This window comes from Jaculus jaculus, chromosome 6 (assembly GCF_020740685.1).
Source record: "Jaculus jaculus isolate mJacJac1 chromosome 6, mJacJac1.mat.Y.cur, whole genome shotgun sequence".
Lineage (NCBI taxonomy): Eukaryota > Metazoa > Chordata > Mammalia > Rodentia > Dipodidae > Jaculus > Jaculus jaculus.
In genome coordinates this window covers 149201533-149221612 of record NC_059107.1, presented here as the reverse complement: position 1 = coordinate 149221612, position 20080 = coordinate 149201533, and the positions used below count along the sequence as shown (strand labels likewise).

Sequence of the window (20080 nt, the reverse complement as noted above, 5' to 3'; positions counted from 1 at the left end):
CTTTCTGACTGGGTGACCTGGACCTACTCACAGCCCAGTTTCTTATGGCTGCAGAAATGCTGCTTAGGGTTACCCTAGGGATCATGTCCGTCAAGACACTGTACCACAGAGGGGCCTACATGCACACAGACTGCTCTTCTTAACACCTTCCTGGTAAAGATGGCAACCTGTGGCCACATGTCTCCTGATTCTGCCTTCCTTTCTGAATCTGCAGATTAAGAAAAACGCTGATAGGTTCAATCCCATAAAAAAGTTAAAATTAGGGCTGGAGAGATGGCTTAGCTGTTGAGCGCTTGCCTGTGAAGCCTAAGGACCCCGGTTCAAGGCTCGGTTCCCCAGGTCCCACCTTAGCCAGATGCATAAGGGGGCACACGTGTCTGGAGTTCGTTTGCAGAGGCTGGAAGCCCTGGCGCGCCCATTCTCTCTCTCTCCCTCTATCTGTCTTTCTCTCTGTGTCTGTCGCTCTCAAATAAATAAAAATTAAAAAAAAAAAAGTGATCTCTTAAAAAAAAAAAAGTTAAAATTAAAAAAAATTAGTCTTTAGGTTGTAAGGATCATAGAGCCCGCTGATAAGGCACCATGAGCAAGGCCCACCCTCCTGGGCTGAAGAAATTTATTGACAAGATTTTATCACTAAAAAGAAATGGTGGCAGTCATGTCTGAGGACTACTGCAGGGATTTGATCCTTTCATGAATCTTGTGATCGATGAATGTGTGGAAATGGCAACTAGTGGTTAGCCGAATGATATTGGGATAGTGGTCATATGAGGAAACAGCATCATCATGTTGGAAGCCTTGGAAACAAATTTATGCAATGGCTTTTCAGAGAAATTCATGCCCCCTTCTCAAAAGGCCCTTTTTACTATTGATGTGAAATCAGGTCTTATGTACATTAACATATTAAACTTTTTGCTAACTATAATAGTCCGAAAATCATTTAAAAACCCTCTGGAACACAATTCTCTTCAGTGCATTCTGAAAGCAAAAATAATACTTTGTGGGACCCCTGGAATTAATGAATGCCCTGCAGACAGCTGAGGGGACCTGAACTATGAGCGCAGCACACACCCACCTGTAGGTCTGTGCACATCTTCAAGTCTCCACATTTTATTGTTTTGAGAGAGAGAGAAAAAGAGGGAGAGAGAGAATGGGAGCACCAGGGCCTCTAGCCTCTGCAAGTGAACTCTAGACACATGTGCCACTTTGTGTATCTGGCTTACATGGGTCCTTGGGAATCGAACCTGGGTCCTTTTGGTTTTGCAGGCAAGTGCCTTAACTGCTAAGCTATCTTTCCAGCTCAAGTCTCCACCTTTTGCCTTGTGCTAAGCCAACCTGGTGGGAACCACCTGAAAAGCCCCGCACCACTACCTCAAACACACAGCTGGTCTGCAAGGCAGTTGGCCTGCAAGCGGCTGCGGGTGAGAGTCTCTGCCCCAATCTTAATGTCGAGTGTTTATCAGGACCAAGGAGAGTTCAGTGGGTAAAGTGCTCACTGTGCTTCCATGAGCACCTCAATTTGACTCTCGGAACCCAGGTGAAATGCCAGGTGGTGCACACTTGTCATCTCAGTGCTGGGAAAGTGGAGAGAGAGAGGAGGACTTCTGGGCCTCACTAGCTGGCTAGTCTGGCCTAATGGGTGAGTTACAGGCCAATGAGGTAAGACAGTGTTCTTAAAGATGACCCTGCACAGACCACTGGCTGTCGCACGTGCACACATACTCACCCAAGAAAGTGAGGGAGAGTGCTTTTCAACTCACTGCTCCGCGGATGGAGTGAGGTCAGTGTCTTTCTTTTGATAGACAAGGCATGGTGGCAAAAACTACTGAGATTCAGGTAACGCTTCTGAATGGATTTGAAAGTTATTCATCACAGCACATTGCTCAGATTTGCAAATGTTAAGGGCAAAGCAAATGATGTACTGATCCAGGCTACAGAATCCCCTGGAATCTGCAGTAACTCCCTGTTGCCTTCCATGCCACAGGTGGGGAAGCCCACTCTTAAGTGGAGTCAGAAAAGTCTAGGGAGGGCTGGAGAGATGGCTTAGCGGTTAAGCGCTTGCCTGAGAAGCCTAAGGACCCCGGTTTGAGGCTCAATTTCCCAGGACCCACGTTAGCCAGATGCACAAGGGGGCACACGCATCTGGAGTTTGTTTACAGAGGCTGGAAGCTCTGGCACGCCCATTCTCTGTCTCTCTGCCTCCTTCTCTCTGTTGCTCTCAAATAAATAAACAAAAAAAAAAATTAAAAAAAAAAAAAAGAAAAGTCTAGGAACCCACCCACCTGATGCCTAAGGATGCAAAATGGGCAGAAGGCCACACAGGGGAACTGCTGGATGGGGTGATGAGGCAAGAGCACGGGCTTTGGGTGAGACACGTTTGGTCCGGCCCCACTGTTTGCTAATGAGGGACTGAAGTTCACCAGTCAAGGTTCCTCCCTCCGCCCTCCCTCTCCACTGGCTGTGGAGATTATACGAGACAGCTCTGGAAGGTGCAGTGCCAAGCGAACCATGTGGAGTCAGCGGAGGACAGCCCTCTGCCTTGTCCTTTGAGGTCCAGCTGTCCCGGGAACCCCACCCTTGGCCATGCATAGAGGGAGGCAGCGATCCAGCAGACCCTACCTACCCGTGCTCCTCTCTGTGGGAGTACACCGGTATCCTGTGCGTGACGGAGGAGGAAGGCATGTGAGTGCTCCTCATGCAGGGCAACTGTTGGGAGTTCTCCGCGGGGGACCCGGCAGCCGTTGTCACTGTGTATGTGAGGGACCACGTGTAGGACTGCATTGCTCCTGCAGAGGCAAACGGACATGCCCCGGTCACTGACACAGCTTTGCCTTGCAACATTTGAGTAGCTTCCCTTTGTTCTTGAGTCGAAGGCCAGAATGTTTCCAAGGGAGGTCTCTGGCCCTGCAGACCTCACCGGACATTGCCCCTATACTCCCTGCCTTTGTTCCGTCGGCTCCGGCCATCGAGGGTTTCAGTTCCTCCAGAGTACCACAATTCCAAGCACCACAGGACCTTTGTACATAATGGCTTCTCCTGCCTAGTGCCCAGAGCCCTCACTCTTCCACTGGTTCCTCAGATCCTAAATTTAGTCAGGCTGTCTCCCAACCCCAGGTAGGCGAGCTGCTTCAGTGTGCTGTGGGATTTCGTGGTGACACAGCACCCTGTAATTCCACATCCAGTGGGGAACGTGGCTGGATGGACGAACGTCTGTTCACCTGTCAGACTGCAGGAGCCAGGAGGATAGGTCCTTGCTCATTTCTCCACCACTGTCCCCAGTGCTTAGCAAAGAGTCTGATGGCCAGAAGACACCCAGAGAAAATTCCTTACAGGAACAAAAAGGATGGGGGTCTGGAGAGATTGCCTGCAAAACCTAATAACCAGAGTTTGATTCCCCACTACCCATGTAAAGCCAGATGCACAAAGTGGCGCATAGATCTGCAGTTTGTTCGCAGCAGTTTGAGGCCCTGTCACCCCCATTCCCCCTCTCTCTGCTTGCAAATAAATAAAAAGATACTTTTGAAAAAGTAAAAGAAAAAGAAAGGAAGAAAAAAGGGAAGCTTGGGAGAGTTTAGCCCAGGCCAGCATTGAAAATTAACTTTTTAACTCTCAACTCAACAGGTGTTAAGGAGCCAACACATTGCTTCAAGCAATACATAATTGCTGGACTCTGCCTTCCCAGGTCTTTCTTTTGGTTTTTGGAGGTTTTTTTTTTTTTTTTTTTTTTTTTTTTTGTTATTTTTCAGGGGAGGGTCTGACTCTAGCCCAGTATGACCTGGAATTCACTCTGTAATCTCAGGGTGGCCTCAAACTCATGACAATCCTCCTACCTCTGCTTCCAGAGTGCTGGGATTAAAGGCATGCACCACCACGCCCGGCTTGCCCAAATCTTTTGAAAGATTACTAAACAGTGGCCTAGACTGTGACCTACTCCATACATATTATTAGTTCCACTTATTTCCTTATTATTGGATACCTTGAAAGTGCCAAAGAGCTGGAGAGAAAGAAAGAAATAAAAAAAACCCTACAAAATAAAAAGTTCTCAAAGATTTAGATGGTTAGAATTTTTTATTTTTCATTTTTATTTGTTTTATTTTATTTTTGGTTTTTGAGACAGGGTATCTCTCTAGTCCAGGCTTTCTGGAACTCACTCTGTAGCCAGGCTGGCCTTCAGCTCAAGATGATCCTCTTATCTCAGCCTTCTGAGTGCTGAGGTTGAAGGCATGCACCACCACACCTGGCTAATGGTTAGAAATTTTTAAAGCTTTTTAATGAAAACTTCTATAAGTATAAATGATATGCCATGATCATAAAGGCCTCCCCAGACATCTGTCTATTAAACTCCTTCTTTTGTCCAATTAGACTTGCTTCTATTTTGATGTTAATGGTTTAAATTTTTATCAAGAGAAGATACTTGAAGAAATTGTTAATAATAAACTCATCAGACAACTTAATTTCTTTTTGTTTTGTTTTTTGAGGTAGGGTCTCACTCTAGCCCAGGCTGGCCTGGAATTCATTATGGAGTCTCAGGGTGGCCTTGAACTCAAGGCAATTCTCCTACCTCTGCCTCCCAAGTGCTGAGATTAAAGGTGTGTGCCACCACACCTGGCCAGACAACTTAATTTCTGAAAAAAATCAAAATATGCCAACATAGTAGAAATAAACTTGTTTAAAGTAGAGGGAGTGAGATTCCACGTCACCTTTTAGGTACATGGGAAACTGGACAGTTGGTTAAGACAGCCTGTTGTTTTTTGATTATGAACTTTACTGTATGAAGATAGCCTATTTTTAAATTTTTTATATTATTTATTGATGTTTTTAATATAAAGGTTGTACTCTTAGGTCCCCTCACCCCTGCCACAATTCTGCTAAGGGTCTTTTTCAGTGGGGTTATTGGTATTTGTTCACTGTGGGGACCAAGAGGCCTCAGTCAGTCTCTGTGGGCCCCCTCCCCCAGGGATACAGTGCCTCTGGTTATCCCCATCCAACCTGAGGCTCTTACAGTTTCTCCACCCCCTCTTCCACCATGTTCCCTGAGCCTCGGTGGGCAAGATAGGAATCTGATTCAGTGTTGCCTCCTCTGTATCCTCTGGAGCTCTGTTTGGATGAGGTCTGAGTGACCACAGTGTCAAGACAGCCTATTTTTAAGGTGAAATAGGAGAAACCTTGTACTTTCTGTACCCGACCATTCCTATCTTACATTTCATTGAGAACTTCAAAGGAAGGGTTTGCATTTTAGGAATTCTTTGTCCATCACACTCCAAGACTTTGTCAGTAGCCCAGAGGAGGATGGACCAGAAGAGGCAGGAGGAGAGGGGATGCGGGATCAGTGCAGGGCCAATTATGTGAGGGAGGCATGGTAAGGAATGCCATTCCATGTTAAATACATCATTTTATTGTTGGAAGAGCCTTGTGCTGAGAACCTTTTTAGAATCTTAGAATGAAAAATAATGTACCTTTTATTTCATATTTTGTTTTGAGAGACATAGAGAAAGAGAGAGGCAGACAGCGGGAGAGAGAATGGGCGTGCCAGGGCCTCTAGCCACTGCAAAACAAAACCCAGATGCATGCACCACCTTGTGCACCTGTCTTACATGGGTACTGGGGAATTGAACCTGAGTCCTTAGGCTTCACAGGCAAGTGCCCTAGTCACTTAGCCATCTCTCCAGCCCTAATGTCCTTTTTATTTATTTATTTATTATTATTTTTTTAAAATATTTTTTTGTTCATTTTTTATTTATTTATTTGAGAGCAACAGACACACAGAGAAAGACAGATAGAGGGAGAGAGAGAGAATGGGCGCACCAGGGCTTCCAGCCACTGCAAACGAACTCCAGACGCGTGCGCCCCTTGTGCGTCTGGCTAACGTGGGACCTGGGGAACCGAGCCTCGAACCGGGGTCCTTAGGCTTCACAGGCAAGCGCTTAACCGCTAAGCCATCTCTCCAGCCCCCTAATGTTCTTTTTAAATGGAGCTACAGAGATTGACTCCAAGAGCATGGGAAGGAAATATCTTTTGCTGACAACCTACTGTAGGCCAGGCACTGTGTAAAATGTTTGCAGACACCCCTAAGTAGATGCCCTGTTCAGCAGATACCCTGATCTGTGGCAACAGATGGATTCATCCAAAAAGTTAAGGATGCTTATAGGAATACAGATTTGAGCAGACAGTATGAAATTGGGAGTGAAAGGAGGAAAAAAGTTGGAGGTGAAAAACCACAAGTATAAATAAGATGAAACATGAATTCCCTAAAGATCTCAGTTCTTCCTACTCACGGCCTCGGGTGGCTCCAGTGCTAAAAGCAAGTATGGCCAGTTAGGAGCTGTACAGTGGTGAGCACACTGTCCTTGGAATCATGTCCCATGGGAGCTGTTTTCAGACAGCCTCAGGAACACCCTCACGATGGGCTCCGCCTTGACGACTCCTTGGGTCAGCACTGACTTCAGCAGAGGCCTTGTTGCCCACACATAGCCTTGGAGTACCTGGGCAGCCAGAGGAGCCCCGGTCTGCCTCACACTTCCACTCTCTTTACCACTGAGTCTCTGCTCTGGGTCCCATTTCTGTCATGTGGTATCTGTGAGATCTTAAACTTAATGGGCCTTTGCTTCATTATGTGTAAGATAGGGATAATAATAGCTATCTTGCAGGACTGTTCTGAGATAATACATGTCATGGAGCCTGACATGAGATGGGCTCATAATGATATTCAATCACTTTTCATTAGGAACTCAGGAACTCTAATATGAAACTTGAAGTAGATGTTTTGACATTTCTCATTCCAGATCCCAAGGACAAAGGCAAGAATTTGGAGTCACATTCTATTACCAAATGCTATAGTTTGGATTTGATTTTTTAAATTAGTTTTGGTTCATGAGATACTGTGTAGCTGGGCAGTAAAGGCGTGCTATAGTGTGGATCTTAAGTCACCCAAAGGCCCATGTGGTCAAGGCTTGATCCCCAGATGGTGCTACTCAGAGGTAGTGGAGCCTGAAAGAGGTAGGCCTAAAGGGAAGTTTGTAGGTCACTGCCCTCCAAGGGGATTTTGGGGGTCTGGCCCGCTTCCTTGCCAAGAGTTAAATGGTTTCCCCATGGCACATGCTCCTGTCATGATATACATATTTGTACTTTTTATTGATAACTTTCATGATTGTAAACAATATTCCATGGTAATTCCCTCCCTCCCTCCACTTTCCCCTTTGAAACTGCACTCTCCATCACATCCCCTCCCCCTCTCAATCAGTCTCTCTTTTATTTTGATGTCCTGATCTTTTCTTCCTATTACGATGGTCTTGTGTAGGTAGTGTCAGGCAGGCACTGAGGTCATCCTGCCATGATATTTTACCACAGACCCAAAGCACCAGGGTTTACTGATCATGGGCTGAAACTTTTAAAAGTGAACACGCTAGGGTTACACGTCTGAGTAGCAACAGTAAGGCAGCCAATTACAGTCAACTTCTAAAACATGTTTGTTTGCTTGTTTTTCAAATTCTCTGTTGTCCTCAGCAGTGTAATGAGAAGTACCTCTTTTTTCAGATATTTGTATCAGTGCCATAGTCTCCCCACAAAACACAGTGGCTTCAACAGGCTATTACATCATTTATAAAAATTCCCAAAAATATCAGAAGGGAACACTTGGGTGATCAGGTTAGCTGTCTTTCTCTTCTTCTGTGTTTTAAACTACATAAAAAATTGTACAAAATCTTACAATGAAAAATAAAACACTCTTCCTCTAAAATAGAATATCTCTGGGTTGGGGAGTTGGAATAGTACTTAAAATTTCTGTTGTGTTATCTATATTTCTATATAATGAATGTGCCTTGCCTCTGTAAAAGGGAAAACATTCATAAAACATTAAACCGATTTTACTATTGGAATTGGAATTGCAGGGGGGATGGGGAAGCTTGGGCGAATAATGAGCCAGCCACAACAAGCTAGTAATTAACCCTTTAAGCCCGTGGGACCTCAGGGGAGTATGGCAAGGTCAGGCGATATTTAAAGGGGGCAATCGAAGAAAGCAAAGGAATTTTTTCCCAAGCAGTAGGAAGACGGCATGGTAATAGCCATCACCTGAGAGAATGCAGCAGAAGTTACTTTTGCTTGAGCCCCCGGAGCTCAGCAACTGTTCCTTATTCATCTCTGTGTCCCCAACAGAGGGTCTGCCAAGTAGTAGGTGTGCAGTAAATTTTTGTTCTATTGAATTTGTTGTTAGAGGAGAAAAGGCTGCTAGAAATAGACGTTATCAAACAAAAGGCTAGTGGAACTCTTGGGAAAATGGGCTCCTGCGGTCTGAGGAACAAAACCCTTAAATGGCCGTGTGCCAGCAATCTAACGCATCCACTCAGGCAGGCTTAAGCAGATTAACACCTACTGGCCTGGGTGAGAAGCGCTTTTTGCCTGGGGAGCAGAAGGACCAAACCCTGCATTCTCTCCTCGGGTGGCCCTCCAGTGGGACGCTGCTAAGATGGCTGCATTTTAAGGGATGCTCATGGGAGGAAAGCTGCACAGCTAAGCGTTTGTGCTGAATTTTTAAGAGGCTCCAACGCTTGCTATTTGTTGGTAGAACAATAACAACCTGTCCTTGTGTACCGCATTCCCATATTTTCCCCTGTCACCTCCAAACCCACACCATTCTTGCCTCATTTATTTTAAGGCGTGGAGATAATGGTGGGAGCCCCTTATCTTTCCTATATAAAGGACCTTTCACCTCTAAAGATCCCCAAAGGGACAGTTGGTGGTTACCTTACATTTCTGAAAAGCTATAGGAGAATGTTTTCTTACCATCCGCAGCAAAACTTTCTTCTTCCTCAAAGTTGTTTTCTTTTTAGAAGGTTTCAAATACAAGACAGGAAAGGCATTTGGAAGATAATGGCCAGTCAATAATGATTTGTTGAATAAATGAGTGAATGTTCATCCAACATAAATTAGACCTCATGCTAGTCTCTTTTCACATATTGACTTATTTAATCTTCACAACAACCCTTGGAGGGGGCTAGAATTATTTTTGTTTTGTTTTCTTTTGGTGTGAGGTACGGCCTCCCTACGCAGCCTAGACTAGCGTGGAACATGTGCCCTTCTTCCTCCTGCCTTAGTCTCCCAAGTGCTGGCATTTGCAGGCATATACCACCATGCCCAGCGCTGCCATATACTCTTTTTCAGGTGAGAACACTGAAACCAAAGAAGTTAGAGGACTTGCTCAGGTTAAGTGCAGCATAGAATTTGAATGCAAATCTCTCCAACACCAAAGCCTTTCCCCCCAGCAACCATGTTTCCCACTCCTGAATTTCTGGAGATACTGTTCAGATCCAGATCCAGATTCACTAGGTGGGAAGTGGAGCGTAGTCACTCTAACGTGACAACGTTGCCAGGTGTGTTGTGCACGCCTTTCATCCCAGCATGTAAGAGGCAGAGGTAGGAGGATCTCTGAGTTTAAGGCCAGCTTGAGACTACATAGTGAATTTCTGGTCAGCCTGGGCTAGAGTGAGACCCTACCTCAAAAAAAAAAAAAAGACAGATGACACTGTTTTTGGTCCCTGAACCACACTTGGAGTAGCAAGACTCTATAATACATTGCTTCCTGTCATACATCCTCTTTTTTTGTGTTTGTGTGGCTGGATTAAATCCAGATCCTTGTAATGTTAAGCAAGCATTCTATCACCAAGTTATATCCGGAGCCCAGAAGTTGTAAGATTCTGCTAATGACCTATGCAGAGTGACACTGCTTCCCAGCTGGCCTGGCTATACTTTTGTCTTCAGATTTTGGACTAAGTCATTTGAACATTTTCCCCACTAGGACCATGAACCAACACAGATGTTGCTCAAGTTTTCAGCTAAACTAAACCTTTGTTTGCACTTTGCTGAGAAGTAAAGTCACTTAAGTGTGTGGACAGGCTAGGACTGCCCTGCCCTGCCCTATGCAGTCAGCAGCCACCAGCCACATGGTGCCCTTCACACTTAAATTGCTAAAACGAAGTGCAATGAAAAATTCAGTTCCTTGGTTGCATTGGTCACATCTGAAGTGACCAATAGCTATCCATATATAGCTAGGGATTACTGTGTTGGACAACTGGGATTTCAGGGAAAAAATGACATTATAAAAAGTTCTATTTAAACAACATTGCTTGATTTTTGAAATACTACACAAACATTTCCTGCAACCTTCAAGCCTGAGATAAGGAAAGAAGATTATATATGTAGACCTACCTCTGTTTGTATCCACATGTGTCCCACTGCCTGGCATCAGGCTTCCAGATAGCTGAACTATCTGAACTAGCATGCATGCCACTGATGCTAAAAATCTCATCTGTTCAAGTTAATTGCGCTAAAGCTCCATGGTCAATATCTGATTGACAGAACTGGCCAGGGGCGGCCAATGAGCCAGTTTCTAGAAAGGTATGTTGACTCAGAGTCCAGCCTCTGCGTGTGACTTCTCTTGCCACTCTCACTCTTGTTCATGACACCAGACAGTCTTAAGCATGCCAAACTCTTTTTCTGCCATCAGGTCTGTACACATGCTGTTCCCATAGCCTACAATGATCCCTTGCCAACTTCTGTGTGGCTGGCTCCATGTAACTCTTCAGGTTTGAGATAACTATCACCTCCTTAGACAAGTTTTTTTTTTTTTTTTCTTTTTAAATTTTTTTTTATTTTCGAGGTAGGGTCTCAATTCTGGCTCAGGCTGAACTGGAATTCACTATTTAGTATCAGGATGGCCTTGAACTCACAGAGATACTACCTCTGCCTCCTGAGTGCTGGGATTAAAGGCGTGCGCCACCACGCCCAGATTAGGCATTTTCTGACCACCAAAAAAGGCAGGTTCTCTACATTACATTCATAGTCGGAGGGGAGGGTGTCAGGTAGTATTGTTAGGCAGTTAGGGTGACCCCTGAAAGTAAAAAGGCAGAAAGGTCTGCCCTTGCTAGGACAAGGGCGGTATGCTCCCTGACCTCCCCTGAACCTCCAGCTTCTGGGGAGCTTTTCCTCGGCTTGGCTGGGCTGAGTGGAGGCGAGAGACCCCAGCCCTTACTTTCCCCAAGGGCTCCTTCTCCACGTGGCAGGAGCTTTTTGTCCTTTCTTTTCTGTCCTCTCTGTGGTTCTTTTCAGGCCCACCGCATGGGTTCTCAAGCCACATAGGTGCAGTCATTCTCCTTTCCTTGTTCTGTACTTCCCTCAGCAAATAAAATAATTTAACAATTGTCCTTCTCAGTCTCATTTGATTCAATTCTTTGATTAAAATTAAACATGAGCCTAGGTTTAGAGTTCAAGGACTTTCCTGAACTCCTAACACCCCATTATGATAGCATACTATTATTTTCACTCAAACCATTTGTGACCATTTGGAACCGTGCTTTACTCCCGCATTCACTCTTACCTCCTGGCCTCTAAGTACCCCCAAGGACGGTGACTGTGTCTGTTTTTTTTTTTTCTTTTTTTTCCCCCATCTGTGTGCCACACCCCCAGGGCTGGGCACAGACTAGGCACAGAATTCATGTTTAATGAGTGAATAGGTCCCCACACCAAGCTAAGCCCTGTGGGTGGGAAGTCAAAATTTATTTCTCTCATTCTGTCCCTTTAAAGATGAGGAAGAAGCTACAATGAAGAAGGAGAATGTCACTGTAAATGAGCCACCAAGGTCCACCACTGGGTCCCACTCAGTTTAGCTGGCCTCAGAATAACTGGGCTTTTGTTATTTGGAAAGACGAGGGGTCAGTCATCTTTGTAACATCCTCAACTGATGTGGAGAAAATGCAGCTGGGCCTGCCAGATGTTCTGTAGTCGGGGCCATTTGAGAGGAATTTGCCTCTGTTTCGTTTGGCATCCTAACATCTTAGTGATTTAATTTGCTGGTTTTGTGTTGTAGGGAACCCATGGTGGGAAGTTGGAAAACATGAGTTTAATAGTTAACTTTTATTGTCATTGCCAAAGGAGGGAATACTTAAAATGACATCATAAATGGGGGTTTTAGAGTCCTTCAGTGGCTCACCCATATAGAATAAGAGCTTAACATTTTGCTTTCAGTGACATTAAAGAATTTCAGCCTAATGTCATGTTAAATGGACTGAGCAGTTTGGCACCACTTGCCATGCTCCTGATGAGGAAAAGTCCATTTTCTCTCAAGTTAAAGTTTCCTTTTCTTGGTCATGGGGGAAGTAGCAAGCCCACGAAGTTGGGAGTGGTTGAATATCACACAGACTAGGTTTTCCCTCGTGGAAATCTATTGTGTTTGTCTTCTTCTTTTTTTTTTTTTCTTCAAGGTAGGGTCTTGCTTTAGCCAGGCTGACCTGGAATTCACTCTATAGTCTTGGAGTGTTCTAGAACTCACAGAGATGCTCCTGCCTGGGCCTCTCAAAGGCTAGGATTAAAGGCATGTGCCACCGTACCTGGCCTAAATTGGAGTCCTTTAACTTAGTAAGTATAATTTTAAGATATCATACTTAGAACTATGTGTAAGCATGGCTGTGGAACTGGACATAGACATGGATAAACAGAGCGGCTATCTTCCTAGTGTATCGTCACACATTATCTGCTCTGTCATATATTCCCTGGTCCTTGTATCAAAGAATGCCACATAGTTGTGTGCAATTGACTCGTTTTCACTTTGGGTTCACCAAGCAGAAGGATATTGTTTCTGTTTCATAGCTGAAAAATGAGGAAGTGTCTATCCTAAGAGAGACCTTGATTTATGGAAGAGTTGTAGTATCTGATTGGCCTTTACTCTCATCAAGTACCTTGATGATACATCATTTGATATGATGCCTAGAGTGTGCTAGAAATCTGGCAAAGTAATTCAGTCACATAAAATTTCATTTAAGGTTTTAGAAAACCTTGTTTTCTAGCAGGTTGTTTATTTTAACCTTTTTTTAAAATCTTTTCTTTATTTCTGGTTTGGGTTCTTTAAAAAACCATTTTAAACTACATCATAAACATTTTGAAAAGCAGATGGGATATCAATCAAGTAGTAATTTAAAAACTGAAATAAAAATGTGTATGGAAACCATACACTGGGTCAACTTTTAAAAAGTGACAAATGTGATCTATAATGTTTATGATGTTGTTTTCTAATTTATAATACTGTTCAATGAAAGCATGTACAAGGCCCTAAATTTAGGAAGTGTGCCATAATACATTTCTTTCTTTTAGGAGTACATCATGGATAAGTAATTTGTGCTTTATAAATAATATATTCATAAAACCATACATGTGCTTGGAAAATTATATTTGTGTTTCTTCCAAGACCATGACCAAGATCCATTCTAATTTAGCCATGGAATATTTTCAAAAGTGGGCCTTGAGAGAAAGATTATGCATAGTTTTATTTAGGATGACATTTTAATGCCCCCTGGAGATACCTGAGAACAAAGCTGGAATGTGCCAGAATCTTCAAAGCTCACACTCATCTGCAGAGAACCTGTTTCACATTTGTATTTCTAAGAAGCTACTTTTATGACTTGAACACGTTGTACAAAAATCTCTTAAAACACGTATGACATTAGTATGGCCTTGACTATCATCACACCTGCCATACCTTGAGGCCTCCAAATTGTTACCAAAACAAAAAGGGCCAGGTAAACTCACTAGCTGGATGAAACCTAGGACTGCCTGCACCACTTCCTCACACTCTTGTCCTCTCCATTGCCCTGAGAGTCCCTGTGTTTGAAAGCTGCCTCACTATGAGAAAGCACTTCATGCAAAATATTCCAGCCTTACAATGCAGAACCTTCCTCTAGCATATTCTCACTGACCAGTGAGGCCAGCACTCTTCCCATATCCACCCCCTCAGGACGGGGGTCACAAGCATGTATGGCCATGCCTGACCGAATCCAGGTCTTCATGCTTGCACAGCAAACACTTTTACCTGCTAAGCCAGCACCCTAGCTCCCCCCCCCCCTTTTTTTTTTGAGGTAGGTAGGGTCTCACTCTAGCCCAGGCTGACCTGGAATCCACTATGGAGTCTCAGGACGGCCTCGAACTCACAGCAATCCTTCTACCTCTTTAATCCCGAGTGCTGGGATTAAAGGCATATGCCACCACGCCCATCCCCCTCCCCTGTTTTGAGACCAAGTCTCATTCCTTAGCCTACATGGGGCTGGAACTTACATGGTGGCACACACCTGTAACCCCTGTAGCACTTAGGAGATAGAGATAGGAGAATCACGAGTTTGATATCAGCCTAGTCTACATAGTGAGTTTCAGGCCACTAGCCTGCATAGCAAGACCCTGTCTATAAACAAAGAAACATTGGAATTTCTAGCTATATCAGCTTTCTCTTAGGACACCTCTAATACTTATTAACATTGCCTTATCTATGTATCATAATATCAGAGAATTCCTCAGTTTATTAATTTCGTGAATTCTCTTCCAGCTGAATTTAGTTTTCTGTTCAACTTACCTATTGAAATTGCTCTTTCAGCAATTATAATTTCCATATGAAGATCTGGACTTAAGCCGGGCGTGGTGGCGCATGCCTTTAATCCCAGCACTCGGGAGGCAGAGGTAGGAGGATTGCCGTGAGTTCGAGGCCACCCTGAGACAACATAGTGAATTCCAGGTCAGCCTGAGCTAGAGTGACACCCTACCTTGAAAAATAAAAACAAAAAACAAAACAAAACAAAAAAGATCTGGACTTGAATTTCTGCAGACTTCATTGTTCTGGATATAAACTTGCTCTTTTTTTATTTTGTTGATCACTGTCATGGGAATAGACAGATGCCCTCTGACACTTGGTGATAAACACACTGATGTGAAGTCTGCCATTCAAATCGTTCTCGGCATACAGTTGAGTACCATTAAGTACATCTTGGTACATAGTTGAGCACCATTGAGTACATGGGCTGTGTTGTGTTCCATCATACCCTCTACCTCCAGAGGTTTTCATCTTCCCAGATGGAAATGACCCTATTTCACCTGCCTCCAGCTCCTAGGCTGCTCTGTCTGTGTGAATTTGGCTGTGCTGAGGGCCCCATCCTAGCTGAATTATCCATACATGCTTGTGTGTCTAGCTCATTTCACTTAGCACAATGCATTCATGATTCGTCCACATGGTAGCACACATCTGAAAATATCATTCCTTTTAAAACTAAGATTGAACGACCTGCTGCCATATGGATGGGCTACCTTGTGTTTGCCCACTCATCCATCAGTGGGCACTTGGGTCTTTCCCACACAAGGAGTACTTTCACATACATGGATGCCAAAGACCTGCTCAGAACTCTGCTTTCAGTTTTTTTTGTTTTTGTTTTTGGTTTTTTTTTTTTTTTTTTTTTTTTTGTTTTTTCGAGGTAGGGTCTCACTCTAGTACAGGCTGACCTGGAATTCACTCTGTAATCTCAGGGTGGCCTCAAACTCATGGTGATTCTCCTACCTCTGCCTCCCAAAGGCTGGGATTAAAGGCATGTGCCACCACACCCGGCTTCAGTTCTTAGGTAATCTTAGGTAAGCTTGGGTGATTCTTGCCTATTAAGCTTCTGTTGCTTCTGTGCACGTCTCAGGCTATGTGAGTCTCTTCAGAGTAGCCAACCTTCCAGTAGCATCAGCCTCTCAGATATGGGCAAGGGAGGACTGAGCTTGGCTCGTAAGAGGCTGGGCTGGCATGGTTTAGCATATAGCTTCCTTTGTCTCCCTTTTCCCTTTTCCAGTTTTTGGTTTATGTTCTTAAGAATGGCTGTGTATTAACTCATCCATAATTTTAATCAGTTCAGTGGCTTAGTTTTGGGAGTAGAGATTTTATCATGTGCTTAATCTATAGACTTGAAAATGGCAGTATACAGAAGATAGACCAATGACTAAATCAACATCTGTAACCCACTCACAAATTCAGGAAGATACTCAAGTCTTGGAATTGTCTTTTGAGGAAGATTTCCCCCCCGCCCCCACAGAAAGTTCTTGCTTTCAACATCCATCCCCGTCTCTGAGCTTTAGAAGACCTTTCCGTACCTGTAGTGCTGAGGCCAGTGTACTCAGGGGATGGGTTGCTGACAGGTGAGGAGGGAGGAGGCACCTCCACAGATGTGGCAGATTTTGCTGGAGAGAACGATGGCACTGGTGAAGGGGTTGGTGGCGCAGCCTCTGTCAAGATAATGTCTTCCCGGACTTCTGCTACAAATACAGAAAAGGTGAGTTCTTGGAGCCAAATGTCAAGGCAAGTTGCTTCTAAAGCACTTTAAGAAGTCTAGTACTTTCCACTCTGTCATAGTAGACACGCCCTGGTTAAACCCCCGGATGGGGTGCCAACACTATTGTGGCACTGAAGGCAATTGCATTTATATGGATGCCCACTCTAAAGAAGAAGGAGACCGTTGCTGGCCTCACAGCACAGCTAAATTCTTTAGCATACCAAGTAAGAGACGTAACACAGAAGTAAGGCTACATGACAGTCTGCTCAGTGCTGCGGCTGCCCATGAAAAGCTGGCTCACCAGTGCTTCCTTCTCCCTTCATGGCCCGCATGAGCTCGTTGGCCCGCTCCTGACAGTGCAGAGATTCCAGCAGGTAGAGCACGTAGTCATCAAACATCAAGTGAATGAGGTGAAAAGACCCTGGTGAGGAAAGATCAAACAGCAAACTAAGTCAGGCTGTCTCGTGCACCCCCCTCTACGTGGTCAGGAACATGTTACCATGAGCTGTCGTGATGCGTTCAAGACTTCCCCCCTCGCTGTTCTGGTTTGCTTATGGTCAGCAGCATCTCTTCCTTGTGTGCTCCCTGTCAAACCCATTAATTCCTCACTCTGTTCATATGGTGCCATAAAAAAATAGGCACCCACAAAACCATCTTTCCAGATGTTTCTAAGCTCTTGCATATCCACTGGCTTTGTTCTTGTCTCAGCACTTTTTCCTCTGTCCATCATTTAACAACATTCATTTCTGTCCTTTCCACAAACATCTCCTGAGACTAGCCAGAGACTCTGCCTTCTAGTTCCTGGGTATCTACCAAGATACCTGATGTGATCCTGGAAGCAGCAATGAAATTTTAAGTTTGTCACGTCTCCCTAAATATTTCTGAGACTTCTTTTAGCACAAGATCCTTAGGAAATATATGGAATTGGAGAAAGGTATGGAATTATCAAGTAGTGCTCTTTATTTTAATGTAGATTCTTTCATTGAAGAGAATGTGGACAAGTTGTTTTTTTTTTTTTCAAGTAGGGTCTCACTCTAGCCAAGGCTGACCTGCAGTTAGTTCACTATGTTGTGTCAGGGTAGCCTTGAACTCATGGTGATCCTCCCACCTCTTCCTCCCAAGTGCTGGGATTAAAGATGTGCACCACCACACCTGGCAAGGACAGGCATCTTTTAAAAAAAGGCTTTTACTTTTTATTTTTATTTATTTATTAGAGAGAAGAGAGAGGGAAGGAGAGACAGTGAGAAAGAGAGAGAACGGGTGTGTCAGGGCCTCTAGCCACTGCAAATGAATGAACCCCAGATGCATGCGCCACCTTGTGCATCTGGCTTATGTGGGATCTGGAGAATCAAACCTTGGTCCTTAGTCTTTGCAGGCAAGCACCTTAACTGCTAAGCCATCACCCCAGCCTGGGACAAGCATTTTTAAAAATGTTCTTGTGGAGCTGGGGAAATGGCGTAGCGGTTAAGGCATTTGCCTGCGAAGCCTAAGGACCATGATTCTATTCCCCCTATCTGCCCCTTCCTCTCTTTCTCTCTCAAATAAATAAATAAAATATTTTTTAAAATGTTAAATGTTCTTGTGCACCATTGTAGGTGCTAAAAATTGTAAGTTCTCTAGGTTCTACAATTGTCAAGTACAGAGGGCATTTTTTGTTCCATGTTTACATTTCACCTGCCTAATGCCTTTCAATGTTAACAACAGGGCTGGGGAGATAGCTGAGTAGTAACAGCATTTCCTGTGCATGCATGGGGACCTGGTGAGGCCTGAGAGGCCAATAGAGCTTGATCCCAGGACCCACATAGACATCTGGTCATGGCCACACGCATCTATAACCCGAGTCCGTCAGGGGATCAGAGACTCAAGAATTGCCAGAGCTTGCAAGAAAATGACAAGCCACAGGATCCAAAAGAGACCCCCAGCTCAAGTAAGAAGAGCGGAAGAGCAATGGAGAAGGACACTCATGTTCAGTTCTGGCTGCCCAGCCTCAGGCAAGTGCATGAGGGGCCACACGGGCACATATGTGTACATATGCCACACACACAGCAAGCAAAAAATGTTAAAAAAACAAAGACATTTGTTGAGCCTTTGCTCTATGGTAACCACTATGTTAATCACTGGATTTATTATTGTGTTTAATATTCATAACAGCCATATGAGATCATGAAGTCTCTTCTTTTCTGAAGGAGGAAATTTAAGCCAAGAGGAGGAAAGAAACTGTCCAGAGTCACACTATTTTAAGTGGGAGGGCCAGGACTTGAGCCCAAGACTGACTGCTCTTGAAATTGCTTGCTTATTTATTTATTTATTTATTTATTGGGGCTGGAGCAGAACATCTGCTGCCCTGCTCCACTGCTCTTCTTCTAAACATTCTTATTTGAGCCACAGTTCTTTGCTAATACCAGAGCTTGCTGTTTTTCACAAGCTTAGGCCTCTGTTCCCCTTTGTGGAACTGGGGGTACACATTTTGCGTGGCCATACATACTTGTTTATGTGGGATCTGGAAATCTGAACTCAGGTGGTTTCAGGCCTCCTCAGGCCCTCATGTTTTACTGCTGGGCCATCACTCCAGCCCTAAAGTTGCTTTAAAAAAACCTCTCTCTCGCTCACTCTCTCTCTCTCTCTATATATATATATATATATTTTTTTTTTATTTATATTTATATATTTATTTATTTATAATTTAAAAATTTTAAATTTATTTTTTTAATTTAAATTTATATTTATATATTTATATATTTTTTATTATATTTTTATATATAATTTATATATTTATTTAAATTTATAAATTTAAAATTTATTTATAAATTTCTAAATTTATATATATAATATATTATTTATTTATTTAAAAGAGCCTCTAGCCACCGCAAACAAAGCTCCAGATGCACCACCTTGTGCATCTGGCTTTACATGGGTACTGGGGAATCAAACCTGGGTTCTTTGGCTTTGCAAACAAGCACCTACACCACTAAACCATTTCTCCAGCCCCCTGAAATTGGTTTTTTAAAAAAATTTTGTTTATTTTTATTTATTTATTTGAGAGCGACAGAGAGAGAAAGAGGCAGATCGAGAGAAAGAATGGGTGTGCCAGGGCCTCCAGCCACTGAAAACGAACTCCAGACATGTGCACCCCCTTGTGCATCTGGCTAAAGTGGGTCTTGGGGAATCAAGCTTCGAACCAGGGTCCTTAGGCTTTACAGGCAAGTCCTTAACCACTAAGCCATCTCTCCAGTCCTGAAATTGATTTTTAATCATGATGCAATATCATGCTCTGAAAGGAGAGTGAAACTTATATTGTAGATGTGGAAGGATGAGAGTTGAAATGAGACAAGTACATGGCAGATGCTTAATAAATGATAGCTGGGGTTATTACCTCAAGAACCATGAAATAGCTGGGCATGGTGGTACACGCCTTTAATCCCAGTGCTTGGGAGACAGAAGTAGGAAGATAGCTGTGAGTCTGAGGCCAGCCTGAGGCTACATAGTAAGTTCCAGGTGAGCCTGGGCTAGAGTGAGACCCTATTTCAAAACAAACCAAAACAAACAAACAAACAAAAAAAAAGAAACAAAGCAAAAAGAACCATGAAACATGAAATAACTATTTCATTCAGATAGAGTCAAAAAATGTCCAAATGAATGGTACCAACTTGACTGTATTCACTGAGTACAAAACTAATTTTTAAAATTGTCAATAAAAAAATTAAAGAAAAAAAAGGTTCAAATGCATCTGGAGTTCATTTGCAGTGGCTAGAAGCCCTGGCATGCCCATTCTCTCTCTCCCTCTAAAATAAATAAATAAATAATCTTTTTAAAAAGGTCAAAATGTGGTGGAAACATGGCTTAGCAGTTAAGGTGCTTGACTGCAAAGCCTAAGGACCCAGGTTTGATTCCCCAGTACCCAGATAAGCCAGATGTACAAGGTGGCGTGGGTGTGTGTGGAGTTCATTTGCAGCAACTAAAGGCTCTGCCCCCCC

At 43.7% G+C, this 20080-nt stretch overlaps 1 protein-coding gene and 1 long non-coding RNA gene across 2 annotated transcripts in view; one reads left to right on the top strand and one right to left on the bottom strand.

The window, feature by feature from the left end:
* Window positions 1–20080, bottom strand: part of Rfx4 (regulatory factor X4) — a 185243-nt gene that overhangs the window by 10363 nt on the left and 154800 nt on the right. The window contains exons 14-16 of the mRNA XM_004650240.2: window positions 16408–16527; window positions 15928–16089; window positions 2621–2783 (exon numbers count right to left, since the gene is read on the bottom strand). Coding sequence (XP_004650297.1) covers window positions 2621–2783; window positions 15928–16089; window positions 16408–16527 — 445 coding nt within the window. The remainder of the gene's footprint in view (window positions 1–2620; window positions 2784–15927; window positions 16090–16407; window positions 16528–20080) is intronic.
* Window positions 2574–20080, top strand: part of LOC123461443 — a 40815-nt gene continuing 23308 nt past the window's right edge. The window contains exon 1 of the long non-coding RNA XR_006637693.1: window positions 2574–2679. This is a non-coding gene — a long non-coding RNA (uncharacterized LOC123461443). The remainder of the gene's footprint in view (window positions 2680–20080) is intronic.